Source organism: Microtus ochrogaster, chromosome 6, assembly GCF_000317375.1.
Source record: "Microtus ochrogaster isolate Prairie Vole_2 chromosome 6, MicOch1.0, whole genome shotgun sequence".
Taxonomy (NCBI): Eukaryota; Metazoa; Chordata; class Mammalia; order Rodentia; family Cricetidae; genus Microtus; species Microtus ochrogaster.
In genome coordinates, this window is record NC_022013.1 from 51,421,457 (window position 1) to 51,438,238 (window position 16,782).

General features: G+C 41.1%; 1 protein-coding gene across 4 annotated transcripts in view; it reads left to right on the forward strand.

The window, feature by feature from the left end:
- Znf385d (zinc finger protein 385D) overlaps positions 1-16,782 on the forward strand; it is an 888,814-nt gene that overhangs the window by 771,757 nt on the left and 100,275 nt on the right. For all 4 annotated transcript variants that reach the window (XM_026779790.1, XM_013346872.2, XM_005348567.3 and 1 more), the window contains one exon: positions 13,627-13,789. In XM_026779790.1, coding sequence (XP_026635591.1) covers positions 13,627-13,789 — 163 coding nt within the window. The remainder of the gene's footprint in view (positions 1-13,626; positions 13,790-16,782) is intronic.

Genomic DNA, 16,782 nt, shown 5'->3' on the forward strand with positions numbered 1-16,782 from the left:
TTTATTTGGGTTTTTTTGAGACAGGTTTCTCTATGTAATAATTGTCGTGGTTGTCCTGGAACTCATTCTTAGACCAAGCTGACTTTAAACTCATAAATCCCCTCTGCCTCCCCAGTGCTGGAATCAAAGGCATTAGCCACTACTGCTAAGCTCAGACTTGTCTCTTAATGCTTGTAATTTAGAAGTACATATATGTAGAATTAAATCATAATATTCATCTTATCAGGGAAGTTAAAGACAGAGTGCTTGCTTCAGGAAGTCACCCCATTTAGCAAGTCAGTTTCTTTCATTGCTTAGCTTTCTCAAACTTCATTTTGAAGAGAGTTCATTAGCATTAGAGTGCCCTGTCCTAAATCAGAGTCACTGACAACATACATTTCTCTGGATGTGATAGTTTTGCCCGCCATTTGTCTGGCATAACAGCTGTGGTAGATACCTTTCTTCAACTCCTTCCTTGGCTTCCATCTTGGTTCTCTCCCTCTCTCCTTCTCTCCCTCTCTCCCTCTCTCCCTCTCTCCCTCTCTCCCTCTCTCATGGCTCACTCTTCAGATGTTTGTCTACAGGGCTACATCTGAGCATCTCCTTTCCCTTCTCTATGTCTACAACATCTGTCTCCATTTTGGGATGCCCCAGGCTAGGAACATTTGGAGAGTACAGCTATTGAAATGAAAAGGTATAAAAATACATAAATCAGATCTTCCACTTAGACTAGAAGCAGACATCTCAATCTTGAGGCAATGGGAGAGTAAGGAACAACATCTCTGGAACTTTTCTGCTTAGACATTTAAAGCCCCAGCCTCTGAGATGACTACACAGCTATTGGTAAATTTCAGAAAACAGCGACTCTACAATTCTTTAGTGATACGCAAATCTTAAAAAAAAACTTTTTTAGCCCCTATGTTCAGTGTTGCTCTGAGCTTCCCTATGGCTTGACTCACTAAATCATTCCTGAAGTTCTTTTGTTGTTTTAACACATTACATTAGCTCATTACAGCTGGATATGTAGTTGGAAGTGCATCTGTTTATGCTGCTATAATATAAAAATTACTTACCAGTAACAGAATAAAGAGCAATTTGCAAAGCTAATCATATTTATATACTGTCTACAAAAAGTAAATTGTTAATATATGCCTAAGGGGGAAAATCACTTGCTGGCTTAAACAGTAGAAGTGGTAATATTAACAAGCATGGCTAAGAAAGCTCCTGTATTTAATGTTCTCATGAAAATATCAAAGTATATTCATTGTTAAACATACTTTGACCCTGGTGAACTCAAGCAACTTAGAAATTCACTAAATATTATAAGCCATCATATGTTGTATTTTTTTAACATTTGTAAAATCAAAATTTATTAATTTGTGTTTGAGGAAAGCTTTTTTTGTAATTTATTTATCAGTGCCATTTCAACTATTCCTGAAAACCAATAAATTCAGCCCTGGTTTTGGTCCCCTGCCCCAGAGCACTGAATATACTTTAGCAGAATAAGTGAAAAAGTGAAAACTGACCTTTGAAGATGTGAAAAACATAAAGCAAAAGCTTTAGTTTTAGGGTTTGCATGAAGCTGCAGTTTGCATCTTAATTCTTTATTTGTGGGATGAGAATGCTCAAATGTTGCAATTACTACTGTTCCCAGGGTCTAGAAGAGGATCTTTTAGACTATGATGCCTTGGGTGTGGGGGTGGTGGTTAACTTCATGATAGAGCATTAGCCTAGGATGTGCAAGAAGTAGGTTCAAGCCTAAGTACTGGAATAAACATTCAACCAACTAACCAACCAGACAAACAAACATGGTCCATGGCATGCTGGCAAATTTCAGTGGAAGGCTAGTGCTCACAAGCAACCACTTGCCCAGCTTTTTTCCTTGTTTTTCTTGCTTTTTTTTTTCTTCATTAAAGGCAGGTCATTGGCTTTAGAATTTCTGTTCTTCAATGAAAGTCACAGAAATTAGTCATAGAAACCAGAACTTCTTTACTAAAAGAGCCATACAAATCTAGAATTATTTAAACATTCTCCCAATCTCTTTGGGTCAGAGTTGGTCATTCCTAAGGTCACTTTTCTAACAGTAGACCATAGGACTCACTGAGTCCTGCTCATTCCTGGGGAAAACGAGTGCTACATGGAGAAGCTAAAAGACATCTTAGCCTAAAGGCCTTCCTGCTTGCTCACACAGCTTCTTGTCATGAGTTCCAAGTCTTTTTGTCTGGTGAGGCAGCACTCTGACTTCACTCTTCATCAGATCTATGCACCAAGGTAATGCTTTGCCCAAATCATTGATTAGCCATCTCATAACATGCCAAATTTCGATTAAACCGATCACTATGCTCCTCTTATTACTATCTCTAGTCATTAGCACTGCATTGGCTTTGACAGAAGCTCTCCCAGTGTTTCTCCCCCACAAGAATTTTAACACTTCTCCTTATGAAAAACTATGCTTTACCAGCTAGCCCCCTACTTTTGGAATCTGAAGAAACAGAAGCAGAAGTCATACCGCAGAGAAGATCAGATGGTGGCTTCTCTTCCTGTTCTTATCAGGGGCAGAGAAAAAGACCCACATATCATTAAATTTCCTCTCCTGGATGCCAGGGTGAGATCTATTCGGCAAGCATAGCCTCATTTCAGACATGCTAATAATATTCATTAAGTCATCGCCCATCCTGAATTTAGTCAGCCCTTGATTAGTGCTCCTAGCGCGCCTTCCTGCTTTTGACCTGCCCTTTAATAAGGTTCCTTCAAAAGGCTAATTTCATCTGGTGCAATTTTCACTCTGAGAGAGCAGTCTTACTGCCTGGTTTTGAGGACACCTCGTTGTAACCTTTTGTAGCTAGGGTTTGCCCATTTCATTTCACGGTTCTTATAATGGAACTTTAAGTCTGAAATTGGCCTCCAAAGAACAATGCCTATTCACTACATTCTACTCGGCAAGGACAAGTGTGTGTGACAGGGGAGAGGGGGACTCTCCTAGTTAACTAACTGCGGTGTTAGGCTGAGAAGAGGAGAGTTTACTATGGTTGGCACCTGAAGATCAAGGGCGAATGCACTTGCCCTCTAAGAAAAGATTTTTGTAAAAGCAGCTAAGTGCTGAAGTGTGCTTTAGCTCACTGAAAGACTTGTAAATATGTAGCCATATAACTGTCAGCTGGAGTCTGAGTTCATTCATTTAAATGCTGCAGCTGACCGGGGATTGGTTTCAATGTTTAAACAGAAAAATATCTTTAATTTGTCTTACAAATGGCATTTCTCAGGGACTTCAGTTACCATCTGTTACTGATTAATTCCCCAATTTAGCAGCAGCCTAGACTTCATCTGTAATCTCCAGACCACATACTATAATTATGTCTGGTCCACAGTAACTGTGCAGTGAGTCCTTTGTAAATAAATGACCAGTTAGAAAAAGAAATGAGTATGTGTGAACCCCACCCACAGGATTACAGGGTTTTGGGGTTATCTATGATAGCAACTCGTCATCTTTTTATACAATACAAAAGATCTCCAGAGACCCACGTGGTGTTCAACTCTGACAAAACATCTGGATGATATACAGAATATCATTCTGTAGGCCCCATAGATCTTACAGATAGATAATCACACACTTTTGAGACTCGTGTTTGAGACAAGATCTCTCAATGGGCAATTGGAGGGTTTAGACTCACAGTACTTTCAACCTGTGGGCCATAACTCCTTTGGGGTTCCATATCAGATATTTACAGTATGAGTCATAGTAGTAGCAAAATTATGGTGTTGAAGTAACAACAATATAATTGTATGGTTGGAGGCCACCAAAACATGAGGAGCCGTATTAAAGCGTTCTGGGTTTAGGACGGCTGAGAACCACTTCTCTAGAGAGATAGCTTAGTGTTTAAGTGCTCTTACTTCTCTTAACCTGCTGCTCTTCCAAGGAATCCAAACATGATTACCAGCTAGAACTCCAGCTCCAGGGGAATTTGGTGTCTCCTCCTGGCATCTGTGGGCAACTTCACATACCCCCACACAGACACACATACATACACATAACTAAAAAGGAAAATGAATTAAAAAAAAACAATTGGATTCATTTATTTCAGATTAGCCTTTCTACAACATTATAGGAGGAAGCCTTTCCCAAATGCTTACATATAGAGACTGATCCCCTCCTCTAAGGGCTTCTCCTCAGGAAATAGAAGAGCTACATTACTATGTGGATGGACAGGGAAGAAAACTGATTATTGATGTCATAATTTCTTTATAGTTTTGGGCATTAAGCATTCTATATGAAAAATTTCCCACTATTTAAAATTTCTGTGTATTTGAAGAATTTGGTGTTCCAGATAACGTTTAAAATGTAAAGCCATCCTTGCAGCCATCCAGTGCATTTCCTGGGAAGGGGGGAGGGAACTATTATTCACTAAAAAATTTAAAAGCAAACCATCTCCAAATTATCCCTTGGCTACATTCTACGCGAAGAGAGTGCTCATAAATAGCACAATTTGTGGTTCACGATAAGCTTCCTCCCAGAGAAAGGGAGGAAAGTTTGTGTTTGTGCCAGATGCTTTGCCTGCGCTAAGTGCCATAAAATTCCCCTGAAGTGTGTTCAGCAGACAGGGCGAGGTGCCAACCAACAGCAGAGAATGAAGTTGAACCCTGCACACACACAGAATCCACTGAGACACCATATGCATATTTCCATTTAAAAATCAAAATGAGAAATTAATTCAACATGCATTTAATAGGCAAGCGTTTAGAGACGGATAGTGAATTCTAGAGATGGAATGGGCAGCATTTTGAGGTCTACTTTATGTGGCCAAATTGGGGCAGACATTTAACCCTCTGTACTAATGACATAAGTGATGTAATGGATATCACTTCTAACCCAAAACTAGAGCAGATGCCATGTCAGTAGGCAGCAAATATACTCCAGGCAAGAGCAAACCAGTCATAAGAGCTTGAAAAAGATTTCTTCTTGTGGCATGTTTCTTTAAAGAATGAAAGGGGGGGGGCTGCTGCTCATTTATCTCCAGTAAGAGTGTTTTTCCTTGCTGGAGATGACATTTTAACTAGGGTAGGTGTGGATTACAGACCAGTTAGAGATCACACTCATGTCATTCCAGAGTACAAACACCTTATGGCAGCTTGACCCTGGGACATAATTAGATTCACCACCTCTAGTTTGTCTCTAGACTTTAGAGACAGAATGTCTCATTCACAACATGAGCAAAGAATTGGACAAGCATCCCATGCACTGACTGAATAGTTAGATTTCTCTGATTTTTTTCTCCATTCTTCAAAAACCTGGATCATTTTCAGTTTGATCTCTAGAGTTAATACTCACTAGAGACATCTGGCCACAGCCCAAAGTCGATGAGAAAATTTAGCCAGAGAGATGTCCCTCCAAACCAGATATGACCTTGAGTACCAGTTTCTAAATCCCGTCATGATTCCCTGCCCCTAGTGAGCTCTCCACTATGATTTGTTAAGGATGCAGCCAAGTGAGTTCAACATGCGCAGATACTGTGGTTTTCTCCACAGCAGACATCAGGAAAAGAGTCTACATTCAGCTTATCTTACTCAACTAAGTACTCTGTTGTATAAGGCAGAAACATGAGACTATTAACTGATTCATGCATTGAGATCATGAGTTTTGCAAGGCACATGAATCCATCTCGTCAGATTTTTTCCAACTATGTAGCAAAGCCCAACAAAGTATTTTCTTTGTTTACAAAAGTTTCTCAAGTATCTGGGAAAATAAGGCACAGCCCTTCCTTTTCTGTAGATCTATTTAGATGTTTCCCACCTTGAATAGTGGTAGTGTATGACAACCACTCTTGTGATATTACCTTTGTTTTCAGTTCTCATGGTTGCTACTATTTGTTTCTGTATTGGGGTGCACAAATGTAGTATTAAGAGCAGCGGGCTGCTTCCTGCCACCCGGCTAGCTTTATACCCGAAATAATTACATGGAAACTGTATTTGTTTAAACACTGCTTGCCCCATTAGTTTTAACCTCTTATTGGCTAGCCCATTTCTAATATTCTGTGTAGCACCACGAGCTGGCTTACCCGGAAAGATCTTAACCTGCGTCTGTCTGGAGTGGGAGAATCATGGCGACTCCCTGACTCAGCTTCTTTCTCCCAGCATTCTGTTCTGTTTGCTCCGCCTACCTAATTTTATGTCCTATTAAAGGTCCAAGGCAGTCTCTTTATTTAAACAATGATATTAACACAAGCCAGAAGACTCTCCCCCATCACACAAAAGAATGGAATCACCCATCATGTGAATTCACAAAACACACTTGAGTGCATCACCATGTGTGATTTTGTACTTCTGTACACACAACTATAAAAAGTCATTATTAGTAGAGTCTGCTACTTGAATTCTAAACTGTGCAGTGAGAAGATACAAATCATTAAATATTCTATACGGGAATGTCATTACAGACCGCAAATATCAACCTTGTGGCCTTTTCCCTGTTGTCTATGAGAATTGATATGCATAAGTGTAAAATACAGTACTCCACTATTCTATATTTAAACTTATCCTTCAGTGTTTTATTAAGTAAATCAGCAGAGAAAATACTGCCCTGAGGTTTCAGAGTTGTGTTTGTGTCTTTGCCACCCAACAACTCCCTCGATAAGAGAAAGAAATGCATACATAATTAAAGAGCATAGACGTGGGTAACTCTAAGTCACATCCCCACAGGTAAAATGGAATAAGACACTTCTTTGCTATAATGAAGTTCCAAAAGTCGTGGCACAGGGCTTAGCTTTTGCTTACTATTATTATTCATTGTCATCATTATTATTCAATATAATTATTATTTATTATCATAACAAGTCACGTTCCTCTAGCTGCCACAATTTGGGCCATAGAAAAGCAATAGAATATATGTAATAGGTGAAAGTAACGGTGTCAGAGTTCACTATGCAACAATAATTACCTTAGACAGGAAAAGTAACATCAGAAAATGAAAGGAAGAAACTCAGGCGACATCACATAGAGGGTTAGAACAGACTCAACTAGAATGGACGTTTTTCAAGTTAACTTGGTATTTTCAGTTCATCTCTCCTAGACAGAAGGTTCTAGACATAGGGCTGTAGATAGGTATTGACAGAGATATAGCTAACATATATACATACGAAGTCATAGACATGGACCCTATGATTGGCATCAGAATTTATTCTTTGTTTTTAAACTAGTCTCACATACCCCATGCTATATTTGAATTCCTCATCCTCCTGTCTGTACTTCCTAAGTGCTGGAATTTATGGCATGTATGTATACTTTATTTTTACTTTTGTTTTATTTTTATTTTTGTTTTATTTTTGGTTTTATTCTGATACCTAAACTTACATGCTCAGAGATCACTCTAGCACTGAATTATATTATCAGTCATCTTTTTTTTTTTTTAAATTTTGAGATAGACTCTAACTATGTTACCAAAGCTGCCCTTGAACTCACTCCACAGAGCTAAAGCTCACATTCTCAGGCCTTTGATTCCTGAGCAGCTGAGATTACAAGCCATGTGCCCCAAGGCCCAAATAGGAAGGAAATACATTTCTGATAATGGTTCACTCCTGGTTCACACTGATACTCAGAGTGGTCTGAACCTCTGTCTAGGGTTTCCAACTTCTTGGCTTATTAGCCCAAGAGCTGAAAACTGGCTCACACAGATTTGCCAAAGAAGCTGGACAAACTTATCTAAAGGAAAATGGTGGCTTAGGTGATAGAGTAAGATGCTATCTGCTTTGCTGGTGACCATGGAAGTGAGGATCCCCAAGGACTCTGATTACTGCTCAATCTTCATTTTATTTTATAGGGTCCTAGAGAATGAGAAGTCAGTCACTAAGGGGCATGGTTTGGGTAGTTTTCTATTTTGACTGGTAGATTAAGTCATACATACATTGTTCCTGCTCTATGCCTTTTCCCAGCTTTACATAGGCATCATATAGGAGATTCTCTCTAAAAAGTTAAAAGTGAATATAGTTGTCTCACTGAGCATGCCCCCCAGATGAGTTCAATCAAGATCAAAGTTGCTAGGTACAGTGTTTGGAGAGTGGCTTGTGCACATGGTGCATGCAGGTGCAGGAACTAGACTGCTAAGTGCATTATCACAGAGGCCCGTGATCCTAACTCCAAGACAAATGGAAAGCCTCAGGGAACTAAGCTGCTACCTGTGCTTGCCATCTCCATACACTGCCTATATTTATGGATAGAACTATTTAACCTTCAAATGATTTTGCATCGATGATTAAAAACTCATCGTTTGGAGATGTGGACCTTAGAAGATTTGATAATTTGAGTCTGTGGAATAAAGTCATCACGGATAGACCGGAAGTAGAAAATACAAACAAGCTCATTACTTGCTCACGTAGTAACACAATAAGGTTCGAGGTTGTCGGTAACTACAACTTGGATAGCTTCCTAAGTTATGAAAGTGAACAGGAGTTCGGGTTTTGGGAAGCAGTGATGATGAGTTATGGGATGGTAAGGAGATAGAATACAGGGAAAACAGAAAGCTGTCTTATTTCTCAGATAGTTATCAGCCTAAGCTCTCACTGTAGATCATAGGTCAGAACCTTCCTGGATGAGGCAGGCATTGATAACCTTCAGTCTCCTTTCTTTGTAAGAGTGACAGGGAGGATAGGGAAGGAGAGTGGGCTGTGTGACTAGGTCTTCACTGTAAGAAATGCTTTAATCAAATGCCATAAACTAAGAGTAAGCCTGCCCCTGTACTGTGTACATAAGGAGGGAATAAAGCAAAAGCACCATTGTTGGGTTGTTGGTCTCTGTGCCCTAGCAGCGTTTTTGTGAGAATGAGTTCCTGGAGAAAATTCATAAGAAAATGCTGGTATAAATCAGAATTACTCAACAGGCTTATGCTACAGTCAAACTTTAGCCCCTGTTTACAGGATCTTACTCTGCCATCCCTTCTGCTCTCTGGTCCCTTCTGTTCTCTGTTGCTGTTGAATGAATTTAAATTTTTATTTATTTTTTACTTTGTGTGTGTGTGTGTGTGTGTGTGTGTGCATGTGTGTGTGTGTATTTCTATGCGTACACCACATACCACATGTGTACAAATGCCTAAAAAGGCAAAAGAGGATGTCAGAAAGTCAGATCCCCTGGAATTGGAGCTATCAGTCATTGTGAGCAGCCTGATGTGGGTACTGGAAACCCAACCTAGGTCTTCTGCAAGAGCAGCGAGTTTGGATGCTCACCTTACTAGACCTGGATAGAGGTGGGTGGTCCTTGGACTTCCCACAGGGCACGGAACCCTGATTGCTCTTCGAGCTGATGAGGGAGGGGGACTTGACCGGGGGAGGGGGAGGGAAATGGGAGGCGGTGGCGGGGAGGAGGCAGAAATCCTTAATAAATAAATAAATTAAAAAAAAAAGAGCAGCGAGTATTCTTAGCTGTTCAGCTGCTTCTCCATTCCCAACTGTTGAATTAATGCAGATGCAGTGTAGACCAGAGGCATTCCGTAAGAACCACTGTAGGCACTCTGAAGGGTTGGGGGCCTTTGCAAAGGAAAACAATCTCACAGCTGGGAGTGGACAGCAGAACACCACTGTGATGATCCACATGTTCTGCTAGGCTTTCTATTTCCGACACTCACGGCTTCTCAGAGGGCGGTTTCCTTGTTCAGGTAAAAAACAGTTCCTTTGGAGAATACGATAGGATGTCCTTGTTCTTTTCCAGGAGGCCTCCACTAGACAGTAATCTTATGATCTTCTGGGCACTTCAGAAGGTCAAGTTCCCACCCAGAGTCAGAGGTAGACTCAGATTCCATTCTTTGGTACAATCAGCAGGGCTGCTGTTTCAGCTCCGTATTTTACAAGGTTCTGATTATGGGAGAGGTACCCATCTTCAGTGACCACAGTGTCCTTTGACTATCTATATAATAACCTGCAGTCAGTCCTTAGAGTTTCTGATTCCAGATGCCTAGAACAGACACCGAGGATGTGCACTTTACCAGGTCCTTACGAGTGCTAAGGAGCATGCGGTTCTTGTCATCGCAAACTAACCAAGACCACATGAGCCTCTCCACATTGATTCTTTATGGTAACCAGGTATACATGCTTACATAAAAAATCTTAATTTTTGAGAATCACACCAAATAAAAGTTTAAGGAGCAAGTTGTAAAAGTATACAATGACAAGCCATTATCAAATCTCCCAGGGTGTCAGGGATGCAGGGTTTCTCTAAGTAGCTTTGGAGATTGTCCTGGAACTCACTCTTTCAAACAAGCTGACCTTCAACTCCCAGAGATCTGCTTGCCTCTGCCCCCGAATGCTGGGATCAAAGGTGTGTGCCAGCACCACCCAGGTGCTGGTGTTTGTTTTAAGAGATGACTCCCCTCTCAGGTGTTAGCTACTTAAAAGTTAAATGTATCCTCTTTGGAAACTGAGGTCTGCTGGGGCTAAAAGAGAGCTTGAAATATGCGGGATCACATCTGAAGATGAGGAAAGCTGTGATAGCACTGAGAAGCAGGGTATAGAGGCCACACTTAGAACGGTATCATCCCTTTATGCAGGACATGCCTCTGGGATGACATCTGTTAAGCTCTATGATGCCATTTGCTAGCTCAAGATTCACATCAATGCAGCGATTTCTGTGACACCATCAGCTTGTTGTTATAGCATAGTTCTGCTATATTGGCTTCCGTGTATACGATTCGTCTTCACTTACAGAGGACAGAATCCTGAAATCATCTCAGTTATAAGCATATTTGCTGATTTGCTGATGACATCATTTGTGTTTAAAAATAGACATTTGCTTGTCTCTTCAGGAGTCTCAGTTTCTCTGAATGATTTAGTTCAGAAACGGACTGATTACTACCCCAAATAGCCTCATAGGGGACAAAGTACACTGGTATATAGCAAGACTGCCTTGCATCTCTCTGCCTCAAAGAGCAGATGAGGCCCCAAATAAGCCTTGGCCAAGCAATGCTTTTGAAAATCTTTCATAAGCATGCTGCTTAGGCTTCAACCTTGCCAACGGTGGCACAGAGAGATGAGCCCGAATACCCTCTGAAGTCAGTCGCATGCCCTAAAGCATAAGGCGAGTTGGTTAGATTTCCACTTTCACACAAGCCATAGCATCCATGAATCAACTCAGACAATGCAATTAGGGTCAGTAGGTATAGATTAGAGCCTTTATACCAGGATGCCCAAAGGATAGTTCCCAAACTCCCACAAAATGTCAGTTGAATGAAATTCAAAATATCTAGGATGGGCATGAATCTGTATTGTTTTTCAAATCTGTTCCACCACCTCCATTGTCAGCATGCACCTGCTCACACCCAGCTAGCCTTTTCTGCTGGCCTCCAACACTGTCGTCCATCACACTCAAATTCTACACAGCCCATACTGCCTGCAGCTCTTTACACCTTCCCACCCTTTGACTCCTTAGACAAGTCTTTGTTGCCTAGTAGGGAAAACGTAGGTAATCTGTAACCAAAGTGATTAACGTGGTACTTCAAGGCTAGCACTTGGTGAACGTGACTGTGAGTATGCCTTTCATTGTTATGTTTTCAACCTCAACCTGTCAGATGCGTCAAGCAAGAGCCTGCCAACTCCAGTGCCTTCTGTCATTCTGTCCTGGCTGAGTCTTCCTGAGCCACCAGGAAACCTCAGGCTTCTGCACCTGTGCAGAGAAAGACTCGTCTTTCTTTGTGGACGGTGCTCACTCTTTGCAGGAATTCTTTTGTAGAAAGAGTCTTCATTTCAAAAGCAAAATCATTCACCTAGGCTACATTATGGAAAATCTCTCATCCCCTGAAAATGTCTAATTTTCTAGGATCTTTTAACATGTATACGTTGAAACTGAGCAATGGCTGCAACACACCTGTAACTCCACACTGAAGAGACTGACAAAAGTACAGCCTAAGTGTGAGGCCAAGGCCAATATGGCCTACAGGGTGAACTTGTCTCACTAGTTGAAATCTAGGTGCATTTGAATATATAAGTGGAGACCTTGATTAAAATTCCATTTTTAAATACGTATTACTAAAACATTCCTGTCAATCACCAGGGAAAAGCACTTTGTTTTAAGGGATATTATGTAGCAGTGATCTGAAGAACACATCCAGCTCCCATGTGCATTTAATCTGTTATAGTCTGTGCTTCACTTGCAGTGCAGCATGGGGAACTGAAAAGTAGAACCAGGCAGAAAAACAAAACAAAGTATTCTGTCAGAGCTGCTTTCCCCCTTAGGATCAGGGCAATGGAGCCTGTCACTGATGTCACGGTTAACTGCAGCATGGTTGAACTTTCTGTTGGATTCACACTATGTCTTCTGGTGTTCTGTGTCATTAGAAATGTGTACCTGGTGCATGAGTGTGCTCTCTGTTCAAACTGTTTCTAATATAGAGTTTCCTTATCCAGTGCTCTTTCAATAAAGGTACCTAGGCCTTTGAGGACATTTTATCAGAATGATGCAAATTAAGGTGTAGACTATTTGTTTATTTATTAAAATATATTATAATAGATGACCCCACCTGCTCTAATTGATATAATGAAATCATTGCCATTTTTAATAGGAAAATGGAACATGTAGCTTAATATGCAATAGGAAGTAATGAGTAACCCAACAGATGCAGTAGACTTTCAATGATACTTACAGAAGTGATCCTAAAAAGTTTTGTCCTGCACAATGTTGGAATCTAATACTCTCCTTGTTTATCCATGTACCACTTCAGCAAAGGCTTTTATCTTTTCCATGAACATTAATAAATATTTCAGAGCAGATGACTTTCTGCTTCAAGTAGCGTGTCCAAAACTCCTTAAAAAGAGTTTGAAGAGAATACGCGATGGGAGATGCTGCAGGTCTATAAATCCCAGTCCTGAGAAGGCAGAAGCAAGAATGTCTCAAGTTCCAGACTAGTGGTAGCTATGTAGACAGTGGCTCAATATCTGCACACACCCCCCCCCCGGGAACAAATAGCAGCCTTAGGAAATACAGATTGCCTTTAAAACAGAATCTCAGGAACCACAAATGAAAGAATGATCACTTCAGGTACTTAAGAGCCACAAAGCCTCCTAATCATGACATTAATGCTGGAGAGAAACATCGCCTAGAACTCCCTAAGGAAGCACTGGGAGGAAGCAGAAGGACAAAAAGAATCAGGAAATCCCCCTGCTTCTCCAAGTCCCATTTATACTTCAACCCTGTGTTTGCTTTTGTGTTTCTAAGTTCAGCCTCCTGAGTGCACACATCCTCGGTTATATAAAATCTTGTAGACCCAGTGAGTGAGTGTTCCTCAGTCACATTGGAGAAAGAGAAAAGATGCTTTGTGAACAGAGTAGGTGAGAATCCCTCTGCTAGAACCTTTGTTAGTTCTTCCTTGGAGCCCAGCATCTCTGCTGGCAGAACAAAGGCAATGCAGGTATAAATTCTTACACCCCCACACTCTAAAAAGAAAATGTTGATGTGTTAATATTCAGCTTCTTAAGAGAAGCAACTGGATATTTCTTCCTTCTACCTCTTAGAATTTAATTCCCATTGCTTTATATGCATCATTTTAAGGACATCCCTGGCCAACATTAAGCATGAATGGTACCTGTTATTGAAAGAGAGTCTGTATTTGTGGTAATACAGAGAATGCCAGTTTAGAAATGAGCCTGATTGCATGGTTCATTGTGTTCTCCTTTGTAGAGCCAGGCTGCGGCCCACTACAAAGGCACGAAACATGCCAAGAAGCTCAAAGCACTGGAAGCCATGAAAAATAAGCAGAAATCAGTCACTGCCAAGGACAGCGCAAAGACTGCCTTCACCTCCATCACTACCAATACCATGACCACCAGCTCTGACAAAACAGGTTAAGCAATGATCTTTGTTGTTGTCCTTCTCATGGTTTGGGGGTTCCCTTCTATGTCTAACCCCATGTCTGTTCACGTATGTGCCCACTACATCGACACACTCTGGAATCCATCTGTGTGATGGTAATTGGTCCCTTTCATTTTCCACAACCCTTATGAGGATCGCTAGTTTCCTAATGGATTTTGCATACTGCAGTAGTCTAATGGCTGTTTAGAGAGACCCAGTTGTTATGATTATCTGGAAGCCAAGGTCCCCGCTTTTTCAGGCATGGATTTTGTGTATGTCTTCAACAATTTCTGCACAATAACTGCATGAGTGATTGGTCTAGCCTTGAACACACAGCTAAATCTACTGAATGAGTGGGGCAGAGCTGGATGGAGCCACTACTACCCCTAGGCTTTATTTGCATAAATTGCAAGCACTGCATTGTTTTCAGTGTGTCTATGTACTTGTGCTCCCGATAGCTGGGTAACCTTCCTTCTGCATGTGCAGGTAAGTGTTCTTGATGCCATTTATTCTTCTTAAGGATCTTCAACAAAAACTAATGGCCTGCTGATTGGCTACTGGGTTAGTGTGAAAATGACCAGCTTATTCACAGCTAAGAAGCTAGTGGGTTTCCCTAAGCCGACATTTAAAATACGAGATACAGGTCCTTGGAATTTACTAAACAAGTAGTCCTGCATGATTTGGGGACAGTGTGGTAACAAACTGCTTACTAGAGAATAAAATTTGGAAAATAGGGGCTAGTGAGACTACTTGCCTCCCGGAGTGTACAAATAATATGGGTAAGAAGTAAATGCTTATAACCTCACTTATAGGGCTTAGTCAGAAGGGAACCTTTTGAGTATATACATAAAAATATTGAATGCTTAGCAGGAGAACAGATTAAAGTAGTTGTATGTTTAATCCTTGGGGCACATACACAGTACTCCAGTGATCTGTGATTGAGGATACTTCCATATAGATCTAAACGGGACTGTACATTTTCATACCACGTTGAGTGTTCCATACCAACCTGCTATGGATGGGTATCCCTGACCCTTCTCTAAGAGTCTGTGTGCATCCCACAACTGAGGCTGCAAGCATCCTTCCCCTCCATGCTGGCACCTGGTTTCTTCTGTTGTAGATTGTAAATGATCATTTTAGTGACGCTCCGGTAGGTTCCCTTTGTTGTCACCATTTGTCTTAAGGGTGAGCAGGCTGTTGTTGTTGGTGCTTATCGTTTCCCTCCTTGGGTATCTAGCAGAAGAGTGATGTTCTGCATTTTAATGTAAATGTAGAAGATCATGGTAAAAACATTTGCTTCTTCTCTCACCGTTAAAGCCTTACTGCTTGATTTTGATGGCTGTAGAGGAATGGGCCATGATTTCTGTTGTCAAAAAGCAGTGTAAGAATGGGTATTCCCAGTGCTACTCTTGTCATGGAGAAGGTACAGATAGTTTTCTAATGCAGAGAAGATAGTGGTTGGGTGAAGAAAGAGGTGAGTATGATATTAAAGATTGGAGTAGTATTTTTAATTACTCCAATTTTCAGGCACCAACATTGAAAAAAATATATAATAATTTTTTGAATGAGTAGTCTTTTTTAAAAAATATTTTATGTCTTAACTCTCTCTCTCTGGTGTGTGTGTGTGTGTGTGTGTGTGTGTGTGTGTGTGTATTGTGTGAGCATGTGTATATGTACAAGTGCCCAAGGAACCAAGGAAAGACATCTCAGTTCTGTTGCTAAGAATAAATACCATGTCCATGTCAACTCTTATAAAGGAAAACTTTTAACTGGTACTTGTTTATGGTTTCCGAGATTGAGTCCATTGTCATCATGGTGGAAAGCATGGCGACACACAGACAAGCATGGCACTGGAGAAATATTTGAGAGTTGTGTATCTGAATCTGCATGCAGCGGGAAGAGAGACTCTAGGCATATAGTGGGCTTTTGAAACCGCAAAACCCATCCCCAGTGACACACTTGCTTCAACAAGGCCACATCTCCTAATTCTCTCAAATAGTGCCAAAATTAGGCTCAGAACTAGTTTTCTAGAACAGTTAGATACTTGTCAGAAAAAAGGGGGAGGGGTGGGACTTTATAACCAAAATTTGTATGTCTATTAAGAATAAGAAATCAGAACTCTGCTTTTCCTGCACAAGAATGTTGTAATCTGTCATATTCTCTATGTATAAAAAAGTTGAAGTACATTAAAACACATTTTTCTGATTTCACCAAGTCATCTCAATAAAAATAATTCAATTATGTGAATACATTTTAAAATTATGAAAGGATGAATGAACTAAACAAAATCGGAAGAAAAAAAACCCTAGTTTAAAAAATTCTGAGATCCCCTAGGAGACTAGAGAGAGAAGCAAAGGGAACTGAAGCAGGTGTGGGGGAGCAGGGCAGTGTCAGGGAGGGGACAGGTGTTGGGAGAGCAGGGAAGTGGCAGGGAGGGGGCAGGTGTGGGGGAACAGGGCAGTGCCAGGGAAGGGGCAGGTGTGGGGGAGCAGGGCAGTGGCATGGAGGAGGCAGGTGTGAAGGAGCAGGGCAGCAGCAGGTAAGGGGCAGGTGTGGCAGAGCAGGGCAGAGGCAGGGAGGGGAAAGGTGTGGGGGAGCAGGGCAGTGGCATAGAGAGGGGCAGAGTTGTAGGAAAGCAGGGCAGTGTCATAGAGAGGGGAGACGGTATGGGCCTGAATCTGAAGGTAGATGTGGGGATGTAGGGATTGTCTCTGAAATATAGCTGTGGGTCATTCAAAGACTGCCAAGATGGTTTAGCAAGAAAAAGCATTTAACACAAACCTCACGACCTGGGTTTGAGCCCCAGAGCCCACACAAAATAAGAAGAGAAACACCACCATTGGTTGACCTCTGACATCCAGTACTATGGAAAGAATCACAATATACATCATACACAGGCACACACACACACATACACACACACAAACACACATGTATACATATCGTAGGAGTTTTAATAAAAAGATAGTAAAAGAAGTTTGAGTT